At 52.9% G+C, this 27,981-nt stretch overlaps 1 protein-coding gene across 1 annotated transcript in view; it reads left to right on the forward strand.

Moving 5' to 3' along the window:
* The window catches only part of FA2H (fatty acid 2-hydroxylase), a 51,207-nt gene that overhangs the window by 19,355 nt on the left and 3,871 nt on the right, over positions 1 to 27,981 (forward strand). Inside the window, exons 2-5 of the mRNA XM_037144766.2 lie at positions 8,114 to 8,206; positions 18,285 to 18,427; positions 19,036 to 19,142; positions 27,306 to 27,478. Coding sequence (XP_037000661.2) covers positions 8,114 to 8,206; positions 18,285 to 18,427; positions 19,036 to 19,142; positions 27,306 to 27,478 — 516 coding nt within the window. The remainder of the gene's footprint in view (positions 1 to 8,113; positions 8,207 to 18,284; positions 18,428 to 19,035; positions 19,143 to 27,305; positions 27,479 to 27,981) is intronic.

Here is a 27,981-nt window from a genome sequence, read left to right on the forward strand (position 1 = left end):
TCCACTTCAGGAGATGTCGAGTGGACTGCCCCTGGTCGGGGGGCTGTGCTGGTGACCAGAGCCTGGTTTCTGGCACCCCCTCGGCATCAGAGGCAAGGCAGACTCGGGTCTCTGCAGGACCTCCACCCCGATGCCTCCCTTGGTTGTTCTCCATCCTGGGTGAATACCTTCTTCCAAGGCTCTGCCTTGTTCCCGGGAAAACTGGTTCTGGCTCCGTGTCAGTGCGCTAGGGCTGCCTGGCAAGGTGCCACGCCCTGGGCAGCTCACGGCAGAAGTGCGCTCGTCCCAGTCTGGAGGTGTGACACCCGTTGGCTCCTTCCAAGGCTGTGAGGGAGGGTCCCTTCCAGGCCTGTCTCCCAGCTGCTGGCAGTTTGCTGGAAATCTTTGGCGTTTCTTGGCTTGCAGATATGTCAACCCAGTATCCGTCTTCATCTCCACATGGCCCCTCTCTGTGTGTCTCTGTATCCAAATCCCCCTTATTATAACGACAGCAGTGACATCGGCTTAGGGCCCATCCTAATGACCCCATCTTAACCAGTTACATCTGCAAGGATCCTATTTCCAAATAAGGTCACACCCTGAGCTCCTGGGGTCAGGACTTCAACTAGTGGATTTGGGGCGGAGGAGCACACAAATCAACCCACGACAGGCCCCTGAGTGGGAAGTGAGACCCTGGAGGCAACTTCCTCGGTGCGTGGCCTGCATCTCCACTGGGATTCCTTCACCCTCATGGATTTTGTCTCCTTCCAGACACCACAGGGGGAAGAGGCCCCGTAAAACCAGCAGCCACCACCCACTTCTGCTCCCCAACCCCCTGCTTCTCTTAGAGGCAATCCTCTCATCTAGGCGAGGGGGAGGGGCGGCCTGGGGTCACCCGCCACTGTAACTTGCTGGGGCTCTGGTCCCCCCAGGGCCAGCCTGTCACCCCTTGGCCCCCAAGGATCTTGGGATGGCGAGCCCTGTAGTCCTGGCTGGCCCACGTGGGCTCCTGTCTGTTTTGTTTTTTTTTTCTCTACCAACATCTCTAGCAAAAGGGTACCTCACGGTTTTGTTTGGGTTTTGTTTCTTGTGCCTCATGTTTTAAGGAAAACGAAAGTAAGGGTCTTTCCTTGTACAGATGAAGCATACTCCTACATGTTTATTTTAATTTTATTTAATTTTATTCTTTAATCCTCATCTGAGGACTTTTTTTTTTTCATTGTTTTCAGAGAGACAGGAAGGGAGAGAGAGAAACATCGATGTGAAAGAGAAACATCGATTGGTTGCCTTCTGGCATGTGCCTGGACTGGGGATCAAACCCACAACCTGGGTATGTGCCCTGACTGGGAATTGAACCTGCAACCTTTCGGTAATGGACCAATGCTCCAACCAACTTAGCCACACCTACCAGGGCCCTACATGTTTATCATGCAAACAAAATTGGTCTGCATCAGTACCACACCCTGCCTGCCTCACTCACTGGTATTACCTCCCCAACCTCTGAGGACAAAGCAGGAGCTTGGGGTACCCCTGCCAGAGAGAAGTGACTTCTCATCCCAGGAGGTAGACCCTCAGTGTTCATGGCAAGTTGATAACAGAGCCTGGCCCAGACCATGTCTTGAATTGCAGCGTCTAGCATTAGGCGCTGACCCTGGGTTCCACCCCTACCCCAGGCTGTCCTGAGTGGGGACTGCCTCCCTGACCGACAGGAGTGATACCTCAGGGAGCTGGCAGGGCACAGCTCCTGGATGCTCCATGAGTGTGGGTCTGAGCATGCTAAGCTCAATGTGAGAGGCGGGAGGAGGATGGAGCCCAGGAGAAGGGGCAGTGGGGCCACCAGGGCCCCAGGGCTCTCATCTGCATGAGAGGAGAGCCATGGCTTGTGCTGACCTGAGAGGAAATAGTGCTTGATGGGCAGCCTGGAATGGGCCTCATGCAGGGAGAAGCAAGGGTTGACATTCCTGTCTCTCTGCCTTTTTTCCCTGTGGCCTTGGGCCGGGGCCAAGGGGAACCTAAGAAGATCAACATGCCTTCCTTGCTTCCCCACCACATGGCCCAGCATGTCTAGTGGTTCTCAGCTCAGAATGGGCAGTGCCTGCTTCCACAGCCCCCTTCCTGCCCCAAGTACAGGCAGGCTTTGGAAGGCGTTGGGCAGCTTCCTTCCTGCCTGTTCTGCCCACTTTGGTAGCCTCTCCAGGCCTGGGCCTCCAGAGGTTAAACAGGCTGCCATCTACTCATTAATGTAGCATTCGGCAAGTATTTGAGTTCCAAGCTTGTGCCAGCTACTGGGAACCTAGCAGCGAGCAAGAAGACAGCAGGGTCTCTACCCTCACGGGGCTTAGGTTTCAGCTTGGGAGACAGTCCAGCACAGGCAAGTGCGTAAGGAAAGCGAGGTGCTCTCGGCCCAAGCGCTGCCCTACTGGACTGGCCAGGCTCCTCCCAGACAGCCTTGGCCTGACCGCAAAAGTGCCTGTAGCTGTGTCCCATCCTTCCTTCCCAGGGCGGAGAGGTCAGGAGGGGCCAGGGTGAGGGGTGGGTCTTCATCTCCATCCTTGTTGCCCAGGTCAGTCCTGTGTCCCTCAGGCAGACCCTCTAAGAAAACTGCCACCTGACACAGGTGTGTTGGACACCCCACCTCCAGCCGCACCCATTAACTTGGGCTGATCATTCTTATGAAAGCCAGTGTGTCTGACTACAGAATCATTCACTTCCCTTATACCAAAATACTTATTTAATCCAAGGGCACCACCCAGAATGATTTTCAAATACTGGAAAAGAGCATACGCCTTCTTCACTTTCTGATCTTTTTTGGTTTTTTAAGCTCCCTTTGGTTCAATTCCAGGCTCAGGAGAATCTTTTAAATAATGTATTGTGGAAGTTTCCAAGAAAGGTTTTTTTAAGTCTTTTAAAGTTTGAGCAGTACCCTGGTTCCCAGGAGTGACCTTTACACACACCTGATTCATGCATGGTGTTTGCTTGTGGAATTCAAGGGTGAGCCTGGCTCAACGCAAAAGTAAACATGGGGCCATGGGAGTCTGGAAAATGCGGCCCAGATCAGTGTGTGGTACAGCGGTCCCAGCGGCACTCCGTTCCTAGAAGCCCCCAACCCACCCTCCAGGTTCAGATGTGAGCAGCCGCTGGGTGGGAATGGGAGACCTCCTTCAGGAGGGCCTTCATCCCGCCTGCATGTGGAGAAGGTTATTAGACTTTCTGCAGCCTCACAGCTAGACTTGAGAAAAACAGTCCATGCAGGATGCGCCAGAGGACACTTCCTGGTACCCGAGAGCATTGCTGCTCCTGGCGGTGCAAGGGCCGCCTGCTCTGACTCTCCTTGAAGTCTCCTCGCGTACTGGAGGTGTGTGCAGTCTTGTGACTAATAACCTGGGCTTCTGCCAGGGAGGGGTGTGGTCCCAACCGGGCCACCCAGAAAGCACCTTGTTTATATGGTCAGCCTGGAGATTTATTTGCCAAAAGTTTGTCACCCATGACATTACTGCCTGGTGGCTCCAGGACTTTTAAATTGTGATTAAGCTGGGGCAGCAGCAGGAGGGAGGGGAAAGACAGGAGAAAATGACCCCTACTCGCCTCTTTCCTCCCTTCTCTTTCCTCCCTCCCTTCCCTGTGGGCAGTGTGCCCCCAATGGTGCTGGTCCCTGAATGTGTTTCCACTGTGCTCAAAAATGTTTGTATGAGAATGTTTATTTTACATTGTTCAATATGGAGGGAAACAAGGAAACAACCTAAGTGTTCATGACTGGGGGACTGGTTAAATAATCTGTGGGGGTGTCCACGCAGTGGAATGTTGCACCCCATTGACAACACGGGTGCAGATTATATGAGCTGCCATACATGTTTAGTGAAAGAACACACTGACGGGCTGTGTGTGACGTGACCAGCGGTCTGAGAGCATCCCTGCCACTCCGTGCTGGCCCAGCCAGCCTGGGAGCCGTGCCCCTCCCTCCCGGCTCTCAGGATGGAGGCAGATGGCCACGGACTTCTCCACGCCCCTCACTTCACCCAGAATACTTCCAGGTGAGAAACCCTCAAAAGCATTTACATTTTTAGCCAACATCCCTCTGCAAAACTGGATTTTTGGTCATTTTTAAAGTCAAACTTTAGAACTAGAACAAAGTGAACATTGGATCTACTTCCTATCACCCATAGGTTAGAGAGCCCCACACCAACCACCCTGAACCAAAAAAAAAAATTAACTACAATTCATGCTCACAAAAGAAAATTTTAGATTGTAACTTTTGTACATTAATACATTTTTTAAAGATTTTATTTATCTTTAGAGAGGAAGAGAAGGAAAGAAGGAGAGAAATATCAATGTGTGGTTGCCTCTCGTGAGTCCCCACTGGGAACTGGCCTGCAACCCAGGCATGTGCCCTGACTGGGAATCAAACCGCGACCGTGTGGTTCGCAGGCCCGCGCTCTATCCACTGAGCTACACCAGCTAGGGCAATAAATATTTTTAAGTAGAGTCTTTTTTTAAAAAAAAAGTCAGTGTAAAGTTGTCAACTGCCCTTCCTTGGGAAGAACGACTTTGACTCTGAAATTATGCTTTTCCTACCTACTTGGTATTGAAATACCCTTTCATTCATGAAGTGCTGCTGATGGTAATTCAGGAAGTATTTTTCCTTGTCAAAGTGAAGTGCTGGCCCGCTCCTGTTCATCTGCTGTACTTCTGCTCGTGCCTGTCCTGTGTCCTCCACCAAGGGCACCAGGAATAAGCACATAGTCCAAATTGCAACGTTGACCCTTGTTTCTGGACGCTGTTCTGTCCAGCCCAGAGGGACGTCCTAAGAAGCTGTGTTCAGTGTCCTGGGCCACCTCTCTCATCTAAGGAAACGTGCCCACCCCATTTGTTTTGTAGTCCCCAGGAGCACGTGCCCTGCAGAGCTTCAAGGTTCCGTCCCCAGTGGCCCAGCCCACAGCCCTGCAGGAGTTGCTGGGGACCTCGGCTGTTTTGCAAAGATCTGGTATTGGGATGTGGTACCCTGGGGAAAGATGGATGGAGCATCTCATAGGATCAAGAGCCCACGCTGAGAAAAGGAAACAGCAGTTTCCTGCCCTGCTGGACTCTGTAACACCATTGGACAAACAAGATAATTACCCAAACATTGGAAAACAGCAAGAGGCAGGAAATTGTAAATGCCAACTGACACGGTGAGACACATGCAAAGTGTGAATTTTCTGAAAGTTGACTAGAAGGGTTAGGGAAGAAGTGCATGGTGGTCAAGAGAATTTTCTGGAGTCCAACCACTGACTCCCCTCTCACAAGCTGCAGGCCTGCCCTGAGCTAGGTTCCCTCAGGTATCAAGTAAGGAAAATAATCTTGCTTACTTCCCACAGTCGTTGTGAAGACTAAATGTTCATGGATGTATGTAGTAAGCATCCATGAACATTAATCCCTGTCATCATCCTGAACACGGTGACATTTGAGAAGGAGCATGTTTAGAAAAATGGAAGGTCATCCCTACTGGCTAGTGGGAAACATTAGGGTTAATCCAAGGGCTTCACTGGAGAGGAGTTTGGAAATGTGGGGGAAAGAAGCCAACTTGCAGCTGTGTTCACCTTCAGGAATGCGGTGCCGGAGGTGAGACCACGTGGCTTTTGGGGCAGACTGCGATGTGGACAGTTGGAGTTGTTCTCCAGGGCCAGGGAGCCGAGCCGGGGCCGGAGAGAGACCAGTCTTCTGAGCTGCTGCTCTGGCATTTACAGATGCTCAAACTCATGTGTCTGGATGAGCAGATGAAGGCAGTGGCTATGGGTGGGATCCTGGCAGGAGGGAAGAATTGAGGGAAAACGAAGGGGACTGTAGTGATAGTTCACCAAGACCACCAGCCCCCAAAGAGGAGGCTAGTATGGAGCGAGGGCTTCCTGTCCCTGCAAACTCCCCTTGCTGATCCCATTTCTCAGGCTTTCTGTGCTTCCCACTGCTCACTGCTTCCCAGTCGTCACTACTCTGCACCCCAGTCTTCCTCACGCATCTCTGTGGGTCTCCAGTGAACAGGTCTCAGTCCCTATCACTCCCTGGACCGCACAAGCTCTCCACACCACACCAGCAGCAGCGCTCCATGAAATAAGCTTCAGTGGCCATATGATGCTTAGAGCCCCTGTTATGTCCTAAGAGGGTCTAGGGGAAAAGCAGACAGTAGGGGGTGGGGGTTCTGGCTGTCCACAAATAAGTATAGTCCAGTGAGACAAAAAACAAAGAGCTTGTACAGTCCTAGAGGGGAAGAACCAGGAGTGATTCCTGGAGACCCAAGGCAGCCGGCTGAGCCAAGGCCTGGGGCTCTCAGGAAACAGCTATGCTGGAGCGAGTGGAGGCTTGGAGCATGTGCACCCGGGGCTGCAGGCCACCACCTTTTCTCCTGCCTCCAGAGACTGTTCAGGTGATGTGCCCAGCGCAGGTCTGTGTCTGCACTTGGGGATGTCTGAAAGTGTAGCACAGGCAGAACCATTAAAAAGTAATACATGTGAGAACCCTTTCCCTGCGTGGGGTAGGCAGGCCCCCAAGTGAGCCTTTTGTTTTGTTTAGAGAAAGGATGAGTAGGTGAGTCTGGGGGCACAGCGAAGGATTGGATCATCCTACTTAAGAAACAACTTGGGGTGACTGGGAGAAAACACTCAGGAGGAAGGGAGAATCAAGAATTGGGTGACTGGGGGCACTTGGGTGTTTTTGAGGGGGGAACAGATTTAGAAGAAGCGAGATTATTATGGCATTCACATTGGCTACTTAGGAAGTTCCATTGTATGATATATTATAAAGCCCACTCCTTTTTGCCCTTAAAAGATCATTGGGGATGCATTAAAAAAAAAAAAAAGAATGCAGGTATTTGCCCTGGCTGGGTGGCTCAGTTGGTTGGAGTATCAAACCAAAGCATTTTTGGAGCCCTAAAATGATGAGGGTTCGATCCCCAGTCAGGATGCATACAGGAAGCAACCGGCTGATGTTTCTCTCTACATCAATGTTTCTCTTTCTCTCTCTCTCTCTCTCCCTTCCTCTCTCTCTCTAAAATCAATAAATATATCCTTGGTAAGGATTTAAAAAAGAGAGGCCACAGCAATATTATAACAAATAAATAAATAAAAATGAAGAATGTAACACAGACTAAAAATCCTGAGATACCCAGACCAAGATAAGACCATGAAAGCCGCTTTTACTTGGGTTGCATATATGTTTTCCCAGAAAATGCCAGCCTCACCGTCACTGTCAGGTTCTCTTGGTTCATTTAGAAGCAAAAAGGTAAGAATTGTGACAACAGAAACCCCAGCTGGCTGCTCAGTCTTCTTGGGTCCCTGCCGATATCTGGCTTCCAAGGCTGCCTCTGTGGCCACCAGCACCACGGTGTCCTTTAGTCACAGGGACTCAGAGGACAGGCCCCCATTGGCAGTGGTCTCCCCACCCTTCCTGCAGAGAAGCATGGGTTTTAGCTACGTGCCAGCCTGCCCTCTCCAGCCTCACCCCGTGTGATGTAGGGGCCAGCTGGGGCCACGTGACTTTCCCAGTACATTCTGTTTCCTTCTGACTTTGCCTCTCTGCTGCTGTGATTTAACCTTGACTCCATCTGGGCACTCCTCTGCCAGCCTCACCCTATGTGTGGCCACTGACCCTCACAGGGGACTTCCTGGAGGGACCATGTCCCTAGGTCTCTGCTGCCTTTCTTTCTTGTTGGCACGTGGGCCCAGATGGCCCGTGGCTCTGTGCAGTTAGTACCAGGGAGGGAGTCATTGGGTGTGGCCCAGTGAGCCCGCCAGGTGACTTTCTGCGACTCCCTCTGCCTGACACCTGCCAGGGGCCTGGAGGGAGGTTGGCTAGGACCTCCTTGCCTAGAGCACTCCCACTACAGCTCATTTTCCTACAGTCTCTCTGCCTGCTTCTTTTCCCTCCCAGATCTTTCTGCCTTTTGTTTTTGCAGAAATTATTTTTTTAAGGGAGAAGAAAAATGCAGAGAAAAGTACCATCCACATCAGCATCCACCTGTGTTCAAAATACTCAGGGTCCTTGGTTCCCACCTACCCTTCCTCACCATGAGGCTGTTACCAGACCTGGCTGCCCCAGTGAGGGCGGCTCTGGGCTCTCTGCCCTCACCCACTGGAAGTGATCACCTTGTACCTTCTCTCTCCAGGGTTCTGTGGAGAACGGGACTGCAGCCTCTGCGAACACTCGTAAGACAGACCCAGTGATGGAGCCAAAGCTCAAAGTGATAGACTGGGACAAGGTAACTGGCACAAGGTGGGGTGGCATGGTGATCGGGGGGGCCCCCAGGGCCAAGGAGAGAGTGTGTGGAGCCAAAGGCTATGGTTGTTTGTGATGTTTGCCCAGGAAAGACAAGGTCAGGAAGCAGGTGCTCACAGCGTGCAAGCATGACCTCGGCAGCACAGGCACGACCAAGGCTGCGATGGGTGCGGGAAAGCTGCACACGGGGTGGGGGATCTGTGTACAGCCAGGCCCCGTGTACCCCAGGGGGGGCTCCCACAAGGACCCCTGACACTGAGAGGGGCCCACTGCAGGGTCAGCAGGCCCAGACATGCCCACCTTGACCTGGACACAAGGCAGAGTTGCCTGGGCACCAGCAATCACTTGCAAGCGTCACCAGCGTGGGAGCCTGCTGAGGCCGGCCGGACAGGCAACCGTCTGCAGTGTTCGTCTGCAGAGCCTGGCAACAGATGCCTCTTGGTGTTCAGAGGCCAGTGTCTGGGGGGACTAGGCAGACCTCCTTTGCTGGTTAGGGGAGTCCTGTGTGGTCCCAGGTGGAAGTGGGCTGCTCAGTGTATGTATGTGGAGGAGGGTGCAGCATGGCCTAGGGGCCCAGAGGGAACCAGGTGTGGGAGCCATTTCCCTCCAGCCTGGGTCATGGGACTGTCCTAATGTCATTTTGCCATTTCCTCCTGGAAAAGACACAAGTGGGTATGTCCAGAAGTGTCCCTTGCCTGTGCTGGGCACCAGACAAGAGAGAGAGGACAAGTCCCCATACCCAAGGAGCTCACAATCTGTTGGGGAGAACAGACCCTCCCCTGCCCAGCGACAGCACAGCGTGGAGTGGGGAGGGTCGGGGGAGGGGGATGCCAGAAGCCTGCCCGAGGAACACAGGTGACCAGAGGAGTTGTGCGGGGGTCTCCAGAAAGCTTATTGTGTACTGGGCCCCTTTGGCCAGGACTCCTGGGGCCCTGACTCCAGGAACTTGGGGATGGCGTCTGTCTGTCTCGTGGAATTGCCACCACCTTTGGGGGAGCCTGTCAGCCCACAACAAAGATGTGCGTGCTCTATCAGAAGGGCTGGGGCGGGGCATTCTGTGCCCATCCCTCTGAGAGGCATTTAACCAAAAGGGGGATAGAAGACAGGGAAGAGGAAGGCTAGTCCAGACCACACAGCACACACCCAGGGGGCTTGTCAGAGCCCAGTGTTCTGACTTGGAGCCCCAGGCTTGGCCACGATGGTCCCCTGCCCAGGCCAGGGGCTGAGGGTAGAAGGTCTTGGTACATATGGCCGACTTCTCTGGAAGTTTTGGTGACTTGGGCTTTTTCTGCACATGGGCAGGATGGAGGGGGAGACAGCCAGCTTGAGCAGGACAAAGACCCCAAAGCTATGGAGTCAGGACCTCACCCTGGGAAGGGAGGAGCTACAGCAGGAGACAAGGAGGGTGTAGGGGTGAAGACAGGCCCAGAGACAGTGCTGCAATGGGTCCTGCCGAGGGCCCAGGGCCAGGGGACCAGCCTGAAAGGAGCCCTGAGGAGGGGTCCCTTGCACCAGCATCTGTGGGTTTGGCTTAGGGGTTAGATATTGGAAAGAAAGTACTTTAAAGAGAGAGCTGACCAGGGCTGAATAAGTGTCCTGCTGTGGGGAAGGACCCTCCTACAGTCTACCTGGCCTCCAGGTTCAAGGCTGACCCCAACCCTGTCACTGCACGGAGGGTCAGGTGGGTGGGGATTAAGTTCACCCAGGCCTGTTCCCCCATTACCTGTGTACCCACCCAAGGGGAAAGGGGGCCCCTCCTCTTCCTTCTTCTCCAGGGCCTACTCCTGGCTCCTTGCCAGCACGTTCAGCTAGGTCACACCTGACCCACCTTCCCCACCTCTGCCATTCTTTCATGCACACCCTCTATCTTCCTCTTCCCATCTGGGCTGAGAGAGAGGGCAAGGGCCGGCCCAAGAGGGTATAGAGGCCCACCCTGACAGAGAGCTCCCAGGCCCCCAGGGGGCAATGTGGGGTGGGCTTCCCGCCTTCCCCAGCTCCCCGGGAAGACCCAACCTGGGGAGCTGGGCTTCCCAGATAGGTGAACAGTGCTTGCTTTTCTTTTTATTCATCTACCTTGGGGTCAATTTCAGCCCCTTTGTGGGGAGTGAAGAGGCTGGGAGCGCCCTAACCCCTTATCTAATTTAAGGTCTGCATCTGTTTCTAACTCAGGCTTAGGTGGTTCTGTTGGGTCTGAACCTTGAAGAGCTGTGGAGAGAGGTCAAGAGGGCAATAGCTTTTTCTCTGCCTGGGTCCTGGGCCTGGGGGGGTGGGTTACACACCTGCCCCTGAGGCAAAGGGACTTGCCCGAGGTAACCCTTTCTGTTTTGCATTCAAGGGAAGCTCTTCTGGGTGCTGCTGAGGAAGGGAGCCTTAGGCTCCCGTGGCCAATTCTCCCAGCCCTGGGACCTGGGAACAGAGTGGGCCATGCTGGAAAGAAGGAGGGGACCTGGGGTGTGGGGCACAGGGAGAAGGTCCTGAAAAGATAGCAACAGGGCCAGGACACGGGTCCCCACCCTGCTTAGAGGTGTGGAGTGGTCCGATTTCCGGGTTTTGCCTGGGAGTTTATTGGAACCATTTCTAAGTCATCCCTTCGATCGCCCACTCAGACAGGACCTCGGCTTCCTTGTGGGGTGAGAATCCGGGTTGTAACCCCTCACCCTGCGTTACCCCCTGCACGCCTCCCTGTTTTCTGGGACTCAGCCGGCCTGGGGCGTGCTGGCAGGCACTGTCCACTGCCCTTGGCTTCTGGGCACACCTGCCCCATTCGTCCCGCCACCTCCTTTCACGGCTGCACTGTGTCCGGTTCAGAACCCTTGCGGGCAGCCTCCTCCCTGCCCAATGTGGGGGCCAGCCTTCTGGAACCTGATGGAACCAGGGTGATTGGAAGGGCACGCAGAAGTTCCTGCCCAGATCCCTCGGGCAGCTGTTAGGGCCAAATTAACATTTCTTTTATTGAGCTCTTACCAGTGCCAGACACTACAAGCCAAGCACTTTAAGTAAATGATCCATTAGCTGATATAATCCTCACACAAAGAGGTAAGATTAGCAGTTTAACAATAAGGAAGAGTTTAAGTCTCTTACCCAAAGTCACTCTGCTGGTTCTCTTAACACAGCTTTTGCCCCTGGCCCCTGCCAGGCGCCCCTCCATATCTGGAACCTGTCCACCCTTGAGGCCTGTGACTGGGAGAGGGGGTGGCTGAAGGGAGGCAGGAGGCTGCACAGGTCCCAGGAGTGAAGTGTCTCTAAAGCTTTGACCATCTTCTTCCACATCCTGCCCCTCAGGCTAAGCCAGACTCCAACAGAACTGGCTCTAGTTACACCAGGTAGAGGCCACTCTCTTCCCTTAAGAGGCAGGCAGACTCATCCACCCAGGTGTGCCACAAGGCCAAGTGCAGTGGTGGGTTTTCAAAGCCCCCTTGCCACCCTCATGCACAGACACACACTCCTTAGCATCAGGGACTGCTCCCAGGGTCCCCAGGGAGGGCCTGGCAGAGGTGATGTTGGCCACGTGGGTTTAATCTCTTGGGACCCTCAGTGAAGTCACTGAGGACTCAGGAAAATAGCCCTTGGATCTGAATGAGGGCCCCCTTGGCCAGCCAGCCCTGGGCAAGGCCGACCTCAACCCTGTGGGTGCAGCCCTGGCTCACCTCCCAGCATTCTGCAACCCCGCCCACGTCCCCTTGGGTCCCCTTGGGCCTCCTTTCTCCCCTTGACCCTCCCTCAGAGCAGGAGTCTGGAGAGGCTGACTGCATGAAATGACACACAGGGACCTCCCCAAGACCGTCCTCGCTGGGCCAGGGTCTCAACTTTTCTCCCCACTTGCCCCCTTGCCCTGAGCTCCTGACCCCTCTTCCAAAGAGCTCAGGAGTGCTCAAAAAAATACCCACCTCACCTCCCCCCCAAGAGAAACCAGGTCAGAGGGCCGGGTGCCGCCCTTTATGTCCCGAGACGGGGGTGGACGAGCCAGGCCCCAGGCAGGAGAGGGGTGATCATAGACAGTTGTGTTCCGTTTCTCCCTCAGCAAGATGGAGGGAATGATTTGCCCCCAGGATGGGGTGGGGTGTCAGGAGGATCTGGCACAACGTGCAGTGGCGTGTCAGAAAGTGAGCTAGCTGCTAGTGGAAGACCAGCCTCCTTCACTCGCTTTCAGATGAAGCCGTGGAGGCAGACCCCCCTTCGCTGTCCTTTTATCCCCAGGACTGAGGTCACACTGGCATTCTGCATGGGGCATGTCTATCCTTCCTCAGTTCCTAGGCTTTGCCCCCTTTGCCCCCTGCTCTTGTCCATGCTCATCTTCCCAAACCCTCACGGGGTGGGGGAGCCTGAGGCGACCTCCCCAGCTACCTCATCACCTGGGGATGGGGAGGAGCCAGGTGGTCCAGAACTGCCTGTGGACTTGAACGTAGGAGGCTCCCAATTAGAGGAGCCGCCCCTGCGAGGCCACCAAGACCCCCCATGGACCCCTGCACCCGACACCCCTGCGGGGTCCCTCACAGCCTCTGCGCGAGCATGTTCAGAGTCACGGGGGTCCTGAACCAGCTGCTGGGAGGCCTCCTGGCCCCGGGTTTAGGTGACTGAGGTGCGGGCCCCACCTGCAGCTCACACAGCTGAGCATCTGACCTCAGTCTTCTCATCTGTAATGTGAGGTGAAGGTAGGACCCAGTTCTCAGAATCACAGCTTAGGAAGGGTAATGGGCATGAAGTCAGATCCCAGGGGCCTGTGATAGGAGCACAGAAACAATGAGTCTGAGATTCTTGTCGAGCCTCTGGTCCTCACTCCCATCCCCACCAGTCCCCACTGGTTGGAAGCCCATCCCCGCCTTCCCTGCTCAGAAAGCTGCCCTGGAGCTGTGAGTTCCGGGTCTGGGTGGGCAGTTCTTTAAACAGTTGCCTTGGCTGGTGGCTGCAGTTGTGGGAGGAGCTGCTGGCACAGAGCAGCTGCTCCCTCTCCCCACATTTGCCCCTTCTGGAGATAAGCAGATTCCCATCTTTCTGCTCCTGGAAAGAGTTCTGTGCCACCTGGTTCCTGTGTTGCCCCAGGAAGGGACCTGGGAAGTGGGAAAGAGGGGAGAGCAGAGGAGGCCCCCTACCCAGCCTGGCAGCACACATGCCCTTCCACCCACCCTCTCTGGGCAACAGGCTGCAGGCTGCCCTTTCCCCCCCGCCTGGCCCAGCTGCAGCTGCATTCCTGGCATAGCCGGAGGCTGAGGCCCTCCCCCTCCAGTTGGGGCAGGGGCAGAGCCGGGTGGGGGAGGGGAATGGGACAGTTGGCACTAGGTGCTTTCGCCAAACTCTCCCTGGACTTGCATGTGCTTTTTGGCTCCCAGCCTGTTGCTTGGGGTCTTTTAGTTCACCAAAGGACCCCTCACCGTCATCCATGTAGTCCTACTTCAGTTGGGCAACCGTGAGGGATTCACTTGCCCTCCCCAGCATCAGGTTCCACAGCTGTAAAAGGAAGGTTCTTTATTGTGAGGGTTGCTATGGAAGCCCCCAAATGGTTGAGAACTGGAGGTATGGCCTGTTCCCCACTTCCTTCCCCGACCCAACCTCCTACAGAGGTTGGCAGATCTTTACTGATGCCTTTGACGCTTCCCCTGCATCCCCCAAGCCTTAGGAAGTAGGGGTGGGAAGGGAGCAAGACCAGACACCAGCTTGCGAGGAAGAGAACCACTTGTGACTTAGCCAAGGGGTCTTCTGGCAGGTAGCAGAGGAAGTGAAATTTATCTTGAGCCCCTTCCCACTCATTGGATCTGAGCTGTCATTTCTTGCCATCCTTCCTTCTGAAGATGAGTTTCCAGCTAGCTGCCATGTTGGAAGTGACCAGCAAGTGAGAGGTGGGGAACATATTCACACCCAGCTGAAACCCTCTCCTTCAATAATCAGAACTGGAAGAGAATTGAGAAAAGACACCCTGCCGGTACATGCACCATCAAAATCAGCTGGAGCGTGCAGGGGATGTCCCAGCTCCTGGCGCAGTGTGGAAGGTGCTGTAACTGGCGGGTGGGGACTCCTCACTCCAGGACCAACCACCCCATTCGATTCACTTAAGCCCCCTGGGTCTCAGTGTCCCCATCTGTAAAATGGGGAGAAGATCAGCAGCCCTGGAGTTCTGCACTTACACGGAAGGCTCATTTTACCTCCCCTGGAATAGTGGGCTGAGGCTCCAGTGGTGGAATTATAGGTTTCGACCTTTGAGGACTGAGGGACATGCTTGCGGAGTAAGAGTGAGCCTTCTTGGGATTCCTCCAGGGTGGTCCTTAGCCTCTGGCATGAAGTGGTCACCCCAGCACCAAATGTGCTACCTCACAGAAATGTGCTGGGGGCTAGACACAGAGCCAGGGTTTGAGGCCCTCCAAGGCCAGCGAGCTGGTCAGAGGCAGCCTTGGGGCCAACTCTGGACAGCAAGCCCACCAGTCTGTGTGGTAGCCAGTGCCTGCTTGTCTATCCAGGAAGAAACCAAGGTGGTGGACAAAGACCAGATGGGCAATAGGACATCAGATGAGAGACCTCAGTGTTCAAGGGGGCGGGTGCAGGGGGTCACTGGCTCTGTTCCCACCACACCTGTACACAAACAACTCTTCAGCACTGCGGCTTCAGCACTCCACACCTGCTCTTTCCTTTTGTTCTGTTCCTTTTGCAATAGGGTAAGGTTCAGGCTGCAATCCCTGCTTGCTGCTTTCCTAGACATTTTTTCCTGGGTCTCATTCAACTTAAGCTTATGAATCCTGTGCTGTCTCTACCCTCTTTATAAAATAAGGACAAAATAGATCAACAGGTGAGAATTTGCCCAATCTACTGCAAGACTCAGAGAAAAGCCTGCCTGGATGTACCTCTGTGCTATAGCTGGAAACATTTATTGTCTAAGGAATAATTCTTATTAAGTGTACAAGTGAAAACCAGGCACAGAGTGTCATGTGTAACATCTGAAAGTAGAACATATCAAAACGGGCATTTTTATTTGAGAAAGATGGTGATAAGTTAAGGACAAATATTATCATCCTTAGAGTAATAACTGGGGGGAGAAAAACAAAAGGGCATAGCTAAAAAGTCAATAAAGGACATAATATAGAATATTTTTGAAATGCTTGATTAATACAAACAAGGCAGAAAAGGGAGAATAGAAGGGACGAACAGAAAGCAAATGGCAAGATGGCGAGACTACTACAGCATTAAATATAAATGGATTAAACACTCTAACTAAAAGGCAGAGATTGTCTGACTAGATTTAAAAAAAAAAAAAGCAAGACCCAACTATATGCTTTCTGCAAGAGATGTACTTTAAATGTAAAGATATACATACTTTGAAAGAAAGAATGGGAACAGATAGACCATGCAATGCTAAGCATAAGGAAGCCTGGCGTGGCTCTATTAAGACTCAGGACAAGGAGTATTACCAGGGACCAAGATGGCTATTTCCTAATGACTAAGGGGCCAATTTATCAAAAAGACATAACTGGGTACCCTTGGACAAGCTACTGGGCTTCAATCTTCGCATCTGCAAGATGACAGTAGTAATAGTGCTTGCCTACTTAGGTTTATGGTGGAGACCCAATGATTAAGTGTTTAGAACCGTGCCTGCGTATAACAAATACTCTGAGAGCGTTAGCTCTGAACGGTGTTGCAACTGGGACAAAGCCTCAAACTCTCACCATGACCTTGGCTTAGCTTCTCCTGAGGTGGGGCTCTGTAGGCAGGCCACTAGCTGGTTTCTCCAGTTTTTCCTGGTGGTAGTGATGCTGGTGTATGGGTACGAGCGGGCACGTATGTATGAGGGAGCGTGTGCATGTGTATTTGTGTGTGGAGGCCTGATGCAGAGAAATGGAAGGAATGACACAGGTTGAACCCAATGAGTCCATTTCCTACTGGACCCAAGGGAGAAAGTCAAGGAGACACGGGGACTGGAGAAAATCAAGCCACTAGGTGGGGTTTGGGTGATTGCCTTGTTTAACCTGTGCCCCACAGGATGGCTTCAGGCTGACCTGAGTCATCTTCCAGCCTGGAAAACAGGAAGGCCAGCGCCTGGGCACTGCCAAGTTCACGCAACAAAACCGCAACCACCTTTGTGCCTTTTCCCTGGTCATAGATGCAGGGAGAATGCCCAGGAACCTTCCCAGTTTGCCCAAGATCCCTACGCCCCTGCTCCAAGGCTGTGAGGGCAGGGCTGCTCCACCTCCAGCAGGGCTGGGAGACCTGCTGGGGCCCAACCAGCTTTGGTGGTACGAGGATGAGGTTCCAGCCACAGACGCGGGAAGGCAGGTTTCAGAATCACTGCTGACTCTTTCTCCCAGGCTTGAGTGCTCCTCCTCCACATACTCTGTTGATCTCTTTGTCCTCCTTTTCTTTCATGGCACCAGCTCCCTTCTTACCTGCAGTAGCCACCTCCCTGCTTTGTGTTGGAGTCCAGAAGTGCCAGACACTGGACACGTCTTGCCCTCTCTGTTATCATGGGTGGTGGGCATGTCGGCTCTATAGACGAGAGCTGAAGGGCTCCGAGAGGTAAAGGCACCTGCCCAGGATCCCACCTGGATTTGGCTGATAAATGGCAGAGCCAGGCCTTATAGGTGGTCCCTCACCACCACTGGTTTTGGTTTGCTGATTTTGGTCCAGATTAATCTTCTTCAAAACATTGACTCATCAGAAACCTTTAAGGGCTTCCCATTACCTAGAGCTGCAGGTTCCAAACTTTTGGACCTCCCATCCCTATAAGTAAAACATTAGAGCACACTTTCCATTATATTTCCACTTTAATTATCTACAAGTAACTTGCATGAGCTAATGCACTATTGTATCAAATGCATGAAAAAACATTCAGATACAGTTTAAAGATGAGATAAATACAAATAGAGTCCCTAACATTTTCTCCATGCCTCTGGGGATCCGCTTGTGAGTACCCCTGGGGTATGTGTACATCCCCACCTTGGAGACAACTGGCCTGGAGAATGAAGCAGCAACTCCTGCGCCTGGTACGGGGTGTTCTGTCATCTAAACCCCTCAGCAGGTTTCCTCCTGCCCTGCAGGAAGTCAAGTACACATCTCAGCCTACAATCCCCCTCCACTTTTCCCTCTCCCCCTTACCAAGTCCTCCATGTTGTGTGAGCTCCATCCCTCTCTCCCGATGGTATCAGTCAGATACGGTAGTTCTCTGCAAAGCGCTTTCCTTCTACCCTGGACCCAGGCATGTGTACCAGTCATTCTGCCTCCTAGTTGCAGCTTGCCTGTGTCTGCACTAGACTGTCTTGCCTGGTGTGCCTTATCTTGCTGAGCACTGTATGCAGGTACCGTTATTATTACTTCCATTTCATAGGTGGAGAAACTGAGCCTCAGAGAGGTCAGGTAATTCGCCCAAGGTCACACACGAGTGATGACATCAGGATTTGTACCCAGGCCTGACTCCAGAGTCTGAACTCTGATTAAGCATTAAGCTATGCAAAGCAAAGGTGATCTCTCGCATTCCTGTTTTATTCTTCTTACTGTCTAGTGTAGAAGTATATATATGAAATATCAAGTAAATCTGTGAACGAATGATTGTTTGACTGGATGAATGAATGCCTTGCCCAGGCCAACAGTACCCAGGCCCATGGTAGAGGAGAAAGGGCCTATTTCATTCCTAGTACAGAAGGTATTGGCTCCTGTACCTAAAGAGTCCTGGGCACAACTTCAAGCTTCAGGCAGGGCTGAATCTGTCTGCTCAGGTGTCATCACCTGGATTTGGTGTCTTTAGAGCCTGGCTTGGCCCCCCTCTGTATTGACTGAGTCCTCAGGCAGGCTCTGCTAGCAACCCCAGGCCCATGCCTCACCGACTTAGCAACTCCAGCAGGAGCAGAGGGTGCCTGATGTCTTCTTGCACCAGCTTAGGTCATGAGCCTGTCCTGGTCCCTTTCCTTGGCCAGGGGCTGAGATGATGGCTGGGTCATCTCCAAATCACTGAAGTGATAGGGTAGGTAGCCACATACAGACCATGTGAAGTAGAGGATGGTGACTGGGATACTGTAACCAAGAGACAGGGGAACACATGTGTGCAGGTATGAATCCCAAGTATCCACTGACTTTGTCTCTTGCAGGACTTGGTGGACTGGCGGAAGCCCCTGCTGTGGCAGGTGGGCCACCTGGGAGAGAAGTACGACGAGTGGGTGCACCAGCCAGTGACCAGGCCCATCCGCCTCTTCCAGTCAGACTTCGTTGAGGCCCTCACCAAGACTGTGTGGTGAGCCCCGCGCTGAGCCCATGGCGGGCTGTCCCTCTCTCCTGATGGTGTCCGCCAGATATTGATACACTAGAGGAAGGGGCATCTGGGTACCCCCCCTCCTGCGTACCACCCCCTCAGCCCAGAGCTGTACTGTAAGCTGTCAGGGATAGTGGAGCATGTCATAGGTATAATCCATTCCTATGCATGGTTTGTTCACCAAGTAAGTGACACCCCAACATACTACCAGAAACCACTCTGAAAGCCACCTCTATTCTATTTCAGATTCCTACCATGAAGGGTCTCTAGCCTCTAATACCCATGAGAACAATTTTCCTGCAATTAGTGACATTGCCACAAGGGGTCATCATGTATCCAGGTGCACAGAGTTGGTAGCCACAGGGACACAGTTCTTTTCTACAATAACTCATCTGAGAGACCTGGGCAGATAGACTCATGATCTTCCTTTTGTTTTCTCCTCCCCAAGCCCCAGCAGTGTCCCTTTCTGCACATGCTTTGGTATCATGTCATTCCCCCCGCCCCCTGTAGTTGAGAGGTATGTCTAGGGAAGCTGGACCCTGTCGAGCCCCTGGGCATGTATGTCTCTCACCCTGGTGGCCCTCCTGCAGGTACACTGTCCCCATCATCTGGATGCCCCTGATGCTGTACCTCAGTTGGTCCTACTACCGAACCCTCGCCCAGGGCAATGTCCGACTCTTCGCTTCCTTCACCACAGGTAATGTTGGTTCCTTCCTAGCTTGTCCCCCTGGCTCCTGAAGGTGGGAGACCTTGGTATTCTTTGTGGCACTGAATTTCTGGGAAAACAGAACCCCAAACTTATCACAAACATTTAAAAATGAGATCTATCTGTACAAATAGTCTTCCAAAGAAAAAAGTTGTAAGACTCCCCCAACCCCAAATGGATTTTAAAAACAGAACAGCCCTGGCTGATGTGGCTCAGTGGGCTGAGCATTGACCTGCAAACCAAAGGGTCACCAGTTCGATTCCCAGTCAGGGCACATGCCTCGGTTATGGACCAGGTCCCCGGTAGGGGACATGCAAGAGGCAACAGTACACAGATGTTTTCCTCTCTTTCTTCCTCCCTTCTCCTCTGTGTAAAAGTAAAATTAAATTAAATCTAAAAAAAAACCCCACAAGAACAGCAACACATTAGTAGAAACTAAATAAGATCATTTTGTCCAGAGATATAGCAGTGAAGAAAGAGGCTTGTTGCTGAGTCTAATACTAGAAAAGGCATGATCTGGGATTGTCAAGGAACTAAGTAAAATTGTTCTCCAGGTGGCACGGCTGAGAGCTAGACTCGGGTGGTGCATGCACACAGCACAGATTAGAGCCTGGGAGAGAAAGGCCTGAGAGTGTCCTGCAGTGTCTCCTGGGCAAAGATCCAGGTAGCAGGACCCCTGACTCGGAGTAACAACCCCACTAACCTCTACTAAGCACTGAGCAAGTGGCAAGCCTGGTTCCTCCCAAGGACCATCTTGGTGAACCCTCCCAACAGCCCCAGGAGAAAGGTACTATCATCGTGCCCTTTAGAGATGAGGAAATGGAGCCTCAGAGAAGTCAAGCAAGCGATTCAAGTTCATGTGGCTAGGATGTAGATGCCAGGTGCCCCCCAGTTTCAGGGATCAGGGGACAGAGAGAGGGCCGACATGGGGCAGCTTCCAAAGAGCATGTGGGACTGAGACTTTCGGGGCAGCCATAGGTTTGGGTGTGGCTACTCCTGCCTCTCGAGCTTACTACCTACCTTGGGCCTCCAGCTATAGGTGGCAGGGAGGGTGGCTTGAGGGCCTTGGGCCTCCAGCTATAGGTGGACTACCCAGGTAGCCTGTTTGGACTGGCACAGCCTGCCTCAGGGAGGTGCTGGCCCATGGCAGGTGGCTTAGATGGAGACCATGGCGGGGGACAGGCAGGAGTAGGGTGCTGGGGTAGCTCAGGTGGGCTTTCCATTTGGGATCACATGTACTGTTCCTGACTGGGAGTCTTTTAAGTGCCCCTTCTCTACCCAATGTGGGCTCCTTCTCCCTGCACTGAGACTTCCCTTCTGCCCACCTTTCCTGGGAGGACCGGAATGGTTCAGATGAGAGAGGCCATGGCCACAGTGATGGGATCCTGTTTTCCTGCCTGGCCCAGGATGTGATGGGGAATGAACAAGCTGCGGGAAGTCCCCTAGAACCCAGAACTGATCCCGGTCACCAAGGGTTAACAGCATGCCCCGTGAGCCAAGGTTACCCTTTTCTGCCCACGCTGAATAGCTCAGGCACAGCCCGGGGCTTGTTGCTCAGAAGGCCTGCTCACTGAATCGCCCACTGTCCGCCCAGCACTCCCCTAACAATCGCCAACAGTGGCAGTGCCGCCAGTGCTGGCGGCTGGAGGGGGAAGGGGCTGCCAGAGCTTTGGCCCAGGTCCCTCTGCAGGATTCCTCCAGAGATGCCACTCTGTACCAGCTTCAGCGGATGGCCCGCGGGGTTGATGCTGGGGTGAGGGAGCAGGCGGAGACATGACCTATAGGAAGGGACTCATCTGCGTGGCAGGGAGGGTGGCTTGAGGGCCTGGCCAGAACCACAGGCCTCTGCATAGAGCTGAGATGTGCTGTTCAATAAAGGCCCAGTGTAGAGCCTGTAACCATGATGCCAGCAGTGGCAGCCTGAGGGAGAGGTCCACGTGCATCCCTCACCTCCCAGCTCATCATGCAAGGAAGAGAAAACAAGAGCCACAGAGCAAGGCAGGGGGAGGCTGAGCAGGGTCCCTGCACAGCGGCTGGACAAGAGGCACGCTAGAATCCATGCGGGAGGGGTCAGAGAGCCATGAAGCAGTGGAAGCTGAACGGAGACACCAGATCAAGGCTGAAATTCCTAGATGCATGCATGAAGATGTTCTGAAAAGCAGAGGGGCTCTGCACATTTGGAATAGCCCAAAGAGCAGTGCCTGGCAGTGGGTCAGAGTGCGTGCCGGGCTGGAAGCAAGCGGCATCCTAGGTAGGGGTGCAGGCCTCCTACAACACCGTGGGAGCCCCAGATGAGGTCAAGACAAGTCTGCACCAGAAATGCTCCAGCAGGTCCGGTCCTTTCCCTGCTGGAAAGAGAGCTAAGCAGCAAGGGAGGGCTCCTGCACTCTGGGGTGGGGAGGGCAGGGGGTGGGAAACTTTCTCCCCCGACCAGGGACCCTCCCGAGTTCTCAGAGGAGAATCAGAGAAGTGGGTAAAAGTAGGATCAGAGGTTAGATCTTAGATGTATTTTGACTCATTATATTTAAAAACTGTAGTAGCTACTTGTTATATGTAAGTATTAGAAGTATTAATATATAATAATATTACTCTTAATATAGTATAATATATACTTACCATATAATCAGGTATCATATTCCTTCTATCCTAACAACAGCCCTTTATGAAGGGTAGGATGCTTTACTGTATAGAAAACATGTAGGTGGTGCAGGATTGAAGCCACGTGTGCAAATCCAAAACCTGTGCTCTCTGCACTTCGCCAGAGTGTTTGGAAGGGCCCTTAGAGAGTCACAGCTTCCCTGGAAGCAGGGCTTCTGGCCAACCAGAGCAGCCCAGCCAGGGCCAAATGGCCACTTGCAGGCAGCCCTGTCAAGCAGGTACCTTGTTCCAGACATGGACACAGACGTCCCCACTGAGGAGCAATGTCAGACTAGCTTAATTCAATCTAGAGAGAGGTGGACCCTTTGGGGATTTGGTCTGAGCTGCATCACATGTTAGCATCCAGGCAAGGCACGAAAAACCCTCTCGTTGCATGGAGTCATTTGAAACCGTTTGTTGGAACAGGTCTGGGATCTGGCCCAGAGATCTGGAAAGTCACCTCCCTGTCCCACCTTCCTGGGCTTTTCTCCTTCCCAGGCAGCCACCTGGGGTCATCTACACTGGGCACACCTGTGTGCTTCAGAAGTGTTTCCTTGCTCAGAACTGGAAGTTGCCTCCCTCAGGGCCTCATTCTTCCCTTGGAACAGCCCAGACCAAACCTCATCATGTTCAGCCCTCCACAGAGGCATGTGTCCGCTCACCTGCTGGTTTAAGCATCGGAGACAAAATGAAATGGCCCGTCTGCCCACAAAATGCTCATAACCTAGCGGAGACGAATGAGTCAAACCACAGCCACGGTACAGTGTGACAAAGGGTGATAATGTGACACAGGGTGATGCAGAGGGTGCTATGGCGTTGAGGGGCATCTGCAGAGGCTCCTCACAGCAGGAGGCACATCGGCTGGGTCTCCTGGGACAGGGAAGGCAGGGAGGGAATCCCAGGGAAGGAGAGAGAGCAAATTAAGGATGTGGGGGAGGCGGCGGGGCAAACGTGGTACATCTAAGGGGCTGGCGGTGATTTGGTTTGGCCCCAGTGCAGGGTGATGGGGAGATGAGGCAGGGACGGGGCCCACACAGCCAGTTCTTGAGGAACCTTCCGCACCATGTTGGGGTTTGAGCTTTTCCGGAAGGTTGTAAGGCCCCAGAGAAGGGTATTAACAGTGTGCGGAGACAGAGAGTGAGGCTGATGCAGTCACTGGAGCAATTGGTGACACGGGAGTGGGGGGTTAGGAGCAGTGAACTAACCCGAGAAAGACTTACTTTTCACTTTTATTAGCATTTTATGCCGAATTTAGTCCTGAGCCATAAGTTTTCGTTTCTTCAGTTTCTTCCGGGCTGTCTTTCTTCTGTGCAACGTCCTCTTCCGGTTTAGGAACAGCCTGCTCTTTTCCAATAAGATCACCCCAGTGTGGCCAGGAGAGCTCTTGTGTGGGGTAACCCGCCCATGAGCTCTGTAAATTCTGGCGAGCTTTGTTCACCTGGCTGTGCTCAGGGACCACACAGTCTGCATCTACACCCTCAGGCTCAGCACGACTCTTTGCATTTTCACCCACGTACAGCAAAAATGCAGCCCTCTCCTCGGGCCGCCGACCCTGCATCCAGCCCCACGGTGTGGACAGGGCACACCCACCAACTTTACCGTTGGGGCCACAGCCCGGCACACGTCGCTTCTGTAGAGTGACGTCCTCAGACACTTGGCGGATTTTCAGATATGCACACCCTTGATGGCCCGGGCAGTTTCATGAGTGTTCTTAAAGTGAATAGGAAGATTTGAACCTCTTGATTTATGTGATTTTATGGGGTTTTCTGGGTTAAGTGAATAATGAACCATTTTCGGAAGTCATTTCAGGCTGCTTAAGGGAAAAGCAAGATACACACACACACACATAAAATGTGATCTATATGATTTTATTTATTTATTTTTAGAGAGAGGGGAAGGGAGGTGGGAAAGAGAGGGAGAGAAACCATATGTAGTTGCCTCTCATGTGCTCCCGACTGGGGGTGGGGGGACCTGGCCCACAACCCAGGCATGTGCCCTGACTGGGAATCAAACTGCCGACCCTTTGGTTTGCAGGCCCGCACTCAATCCACTGAGCTACACCAGCCAGAGCTATTTTTTTTAATTGAGGTGAAATTCACACAACATAAAATTAACCGTTTGAAAGTGAAAAATTCAGTGGCGTTCAGGACACTCACAAGGTTATGCAACCACCTCCTCCACCGTGTCCCCAAACATCTCCATCACCCGCAGGGAAACCCAGGCCCCCTGAGCAGTTGTTCCCTATTTCCACCTCCCCTGACCCCAGGGCCACCAACTTGCTGTGTCTGTGTATTTGCCTCTTCTGGGTGCTGCATACAAGTAGAACTGTACGACATGTGGTCTTTTGTGTCAGCTTCTTTTACTTTGCCAACAGACATTATTAGGGAGGGGAGCTGACAGAACTCGGTGACTGGTTGGATGTGGAAGAGAGGGATAAGTTAAGCCTTTGGTAATGTGTGGATGTGGGCACCCCTCCCTGAGGAAGGAACCCAAGAGGAGCAGCCTGGGTGATGGGTGGGCAGGAAGGAGGAAGGTGATTGTCTTCATTTGGGAGCTGTTGACTTGGTGGGGGGGGGCTGTGGACGGCTGCAGGGACATGCCCAGGACCAAGTGGCTGTCCAGGGCTGGGTCGAAGGTATAGATCTGGGCGTGGTCAGCATGTGGGTGTGGCTGGCATCTGGGATCAAGCAGAGAGCAGGGGAGAGTGGAGGGTCAAGGTTTTGACCCTGGGGATGGAGGTTGAGTGTCCGTGACAGACCCTAACAAAGGGCAGCCAGAGAAGAGGAGAAAAGCCGAGTGTCCCCCCAGGCAGAGAGGGGAGCTGTGTACTCCAACCTTATTGGTCCTAGACCTTTGAGAATCTGAAAAGGGCAGGCTCATTCCACAGAGAAAATGCGCATAGATGCATCGTTTGGGATATCATCTCAGCAGATGCCCTGGAACCCAACCAAGGACTCTGGGTGTTCACAAGCCTCAGGTGAAGAACCTGCGGGGCTGCAGATTCAAGAAGAGTGTGGTCACTTACTTGGCCACAGCCATGTAAGAGATGAATGAAATGTTACTCAGATCTGGCAAGAAATACATCATGAATGGCCTTCACCGTTCTTCACAGAAGACATGTAGGCTCTCATTGAGCAAACAGGGAGCAGAGACTTAGAGTCATGAGTCTAGCCTACCTTTTCAGTAGGCTCGGCTGTGAAGGGGTGGAGTCCATGACAGGACAGTCTTAGAGAGGAGCTGAAGAACGAATGGAGAAGAAGTGGAAGATGCCCAGAGGGGGGTGTTAGGATGGGGGGGTTTGGGGGGGGGCAGGCTGAGGGCAAGTAACATAAATTGTCTGTGGCTCCCCATCCTCACTCATGCGGACATTGCCAGTGCTTGCGAGGGTGGATTGAGATGAAGTGTGAAGTAATCCATGTAAAGCCCTTGACCAGTGCCTGGCACATAGATACTGATCAGTACATATCTATTATTGTTATTGTTGTTGTTATTATTATTTTTATCACCATCCAGTGCCCAGGTGCTTGGGGCACTCTTCTCCCCTGAGAAGCAAGAAGGACGTTCCAGGGGTACAGGTAGAACCAGGTGTGGTTGAGGTGGGAGTGAGCGCGTAGAGGGAGCCACTCTCCGCTTCCTCCTCCTTCCCGAGGCCTCATCTCGCTGGCACACAGGAGGCTGGGTGGAGGGAGAGGGGAATGTTTGAGGGCAGCGGGGAGAGAGCTGGACGTGGGGACGTAAAAGGTCACTAGACAGTGTCTGGGGTCTGAAGGCGCCGGAGCCATGGCTGCATAACTCGCCCTCCGTGCTCAGCAGCTTGGTGTGCATTGGAGCGACAGGTTCTTCTACCGATCCCTGATCGGGCGTTCGTGGAGTCATGTGACAGAGGTGGAGTCAAGGTCAAAAGAGAATGGCTTTCTTTGGGAAACAGTTCGGAGGTTCCTCAGAAGTTTAGCATGGTTATGATATGTCCCAGCAATTCCACTCCTGGGCATATACCCAAGACAACTGAAAACATGTGTCCACACAGAAGTTTGTATGAGAACGTTCATAGCAGCGTTACTCAAAATAGCCAAAGAGCAGAGACAATGCAGATGTCTGTCAACTGATGAATGGATTGACAAATGTGTGTCCATCCAGTGGAGCACATTCAGCCTTACAAAGAAATGACATCGTGACAGGTGCTATCATGTGGATGAACCTTGAAAATATTCTAGGTCAGGGAAGCTGATCATAAAAGTCTACTTATTGTGTGATTCTATTTATATTAAATGTCCAGACTGCAAATCTATATGCAGAAAGGAAATTTGTGGTTTCCAGGGGCTGGAGGAAGTGGGGAGTGACTGCTAATGGGGACAGGGTTTCTTCTTGGGTGATAAAGTTGTCTGCGGTGATGGTTGTACCACTCCAAATGTAGTATAAATCATCGAACCATACACTTTAAGTGAGTGGGTTATATGATACATGAATTAAATTTAATAAAGCTGTTGCTTTCAAAAAAGACAGAAAGTATGGCCAAAGCATTGGCTTGTGGAGAAAAGGGTGAGGATAGGCAAGGAAGGGACAGTGACAAGAGCTGAAGTCAAGGAATGAATGAAGTGGAGAAAACAAACCAGAGCCCCAGGGCTGCAGGCTGTCACTGAGGGATGGGTGCTGGGAGCCTCACAATGACAGTGACATCTCCAGTCTTCTTCTCTCCAGGCTGATCATCTTCAGTTTTTTTTCTAATCTTCCTCCTATGCTGTGATTTCAAGTCTTGCCCATTGAGATTTCTCCGTGTGTGTTTTCTTGTCCCCACTGCTCTCCAGCCCCTGATTATTAACATTGTTCATCAATGACTGCCTGGCTCCCCTGGCTTGCTTGGGACAGTCCCTCTTGCTCCCCCATGCCCGGGAAGCAAAGGCCACCCTTCTCAGGTGTCTTGATGATTTGGACTGCCACAGGAAAACTTCAAGGATCAGGTGACTTATAGACAGCAGACATTTAATTCTAGAAGCTGGAAGTTCCAATTGCGGTGCCAGCCTGGTCAGGCGAGGGTCTTCTTCCAGGTCACGGACTTCTTGTGCCCTCGAATGGATGGAAGCAGAAGGGAGCTGCATGGCCCTCCTTTATAAGGGCACTGATCCTGTTCATGAGGGCTCCACCCTCTTGAGCTAATCACCTCCTGAAGGCCCCTCCTCTTAATACCATCACCATGGGGGTTAGCTTTCAGACCATAGCACCAGGCAAAGGTCCAGCACCTGGCACAGCTACTCCTCTTCGTCCCCATGAGGAAGAGCTCAGATCTCTGACCAGTGGCCCCACTTTTCCCTGAGATGACCCCTCCAAGCCCAGCAAAGATCCTCACTGCCTCCTTCCCCCATTTTCACCCAAGAGCCCCAGCAGTGTGCCCTGGCCCTACAGCTGCTGGACAGCAGATCCCGAGGTGATGAGGTGGTGAGATGGGACATCTGGAGCCACCAGGCCTTGTCACCCACTGAGGCCATGTGCCCTGACCTTGCCTCTCTCCTCACCCTGCAGAGTACTCAGTAGCCATGCCTAAGTCCGCATTCCCAGGCCTCTTCGTGCTGGGGATGTTTCTCTGGAGTCTGCTGGAGTACCTCCTCCACCGCTTCCTGTTCCACATGAAGCCCCCTGGCAACAGCTATTACCTCATCACGCTGCACTTCATCCTGCATGGCCAGCACCACAAGGTAAGCGTGGTGGGCTCCCTCCCGGGGCCTGGCATCGCCAACCAACTCACAGGAGCTGCCAGTCCTGCCGTGGGTTCTGCTGGGCACAAGAGGAGATCAGGGCATGTGCTGCTGCTCAGAAGAAGAACTGGGTCCTCACCTGGACCCGGCATGGGCAGAGTGAGCATGTGTGTCTGTATGCCCCCACTGCCGACACCAGGCACCCTCAGGTACCTTTCATGTACCACCTTTCACCCTCACAACAACCTGCTCATTCAGCAAGTGTTCACTGAGCGCTCTCTCTGTTCCAGGCACGATTCTATACCCCACTGACCAAAAGAGTCCAAGATCACTGCCCTTGTGGAGCTTCTGGCCAAAAAGGGCGCTGCAGTTATTCCCATTCCACAGAGCAGCAAACTGAGGCTTGGGGGAATTAAGAAACTAAGGAACACACCCCAGGTCACACCTGTCACAACCAGGATCTTGTGTCCCACTCTGTGGATTCCAGAGTCTGTGCTCTCGAC

The sequence above is a fragment of the Artibeus jamaicensis genome, unplaced genomic scaffold (genome assembly GCF_021234435.1).
Source record: "Artibeus jamaicensis isolate MK-2021 breed Jamaican fruit bat unplaced genomic scaffold, CSHL_Jam_final contig_464, whole genome shotgun sequence".
NCBI classification, from domain to species: domain Eukaryota; kingdom Metazoa; phylum Chordata; class Mammalia; order Chiroptera; family Phyllostomidae; genus Artibeus; species Artibeus jamaicensis.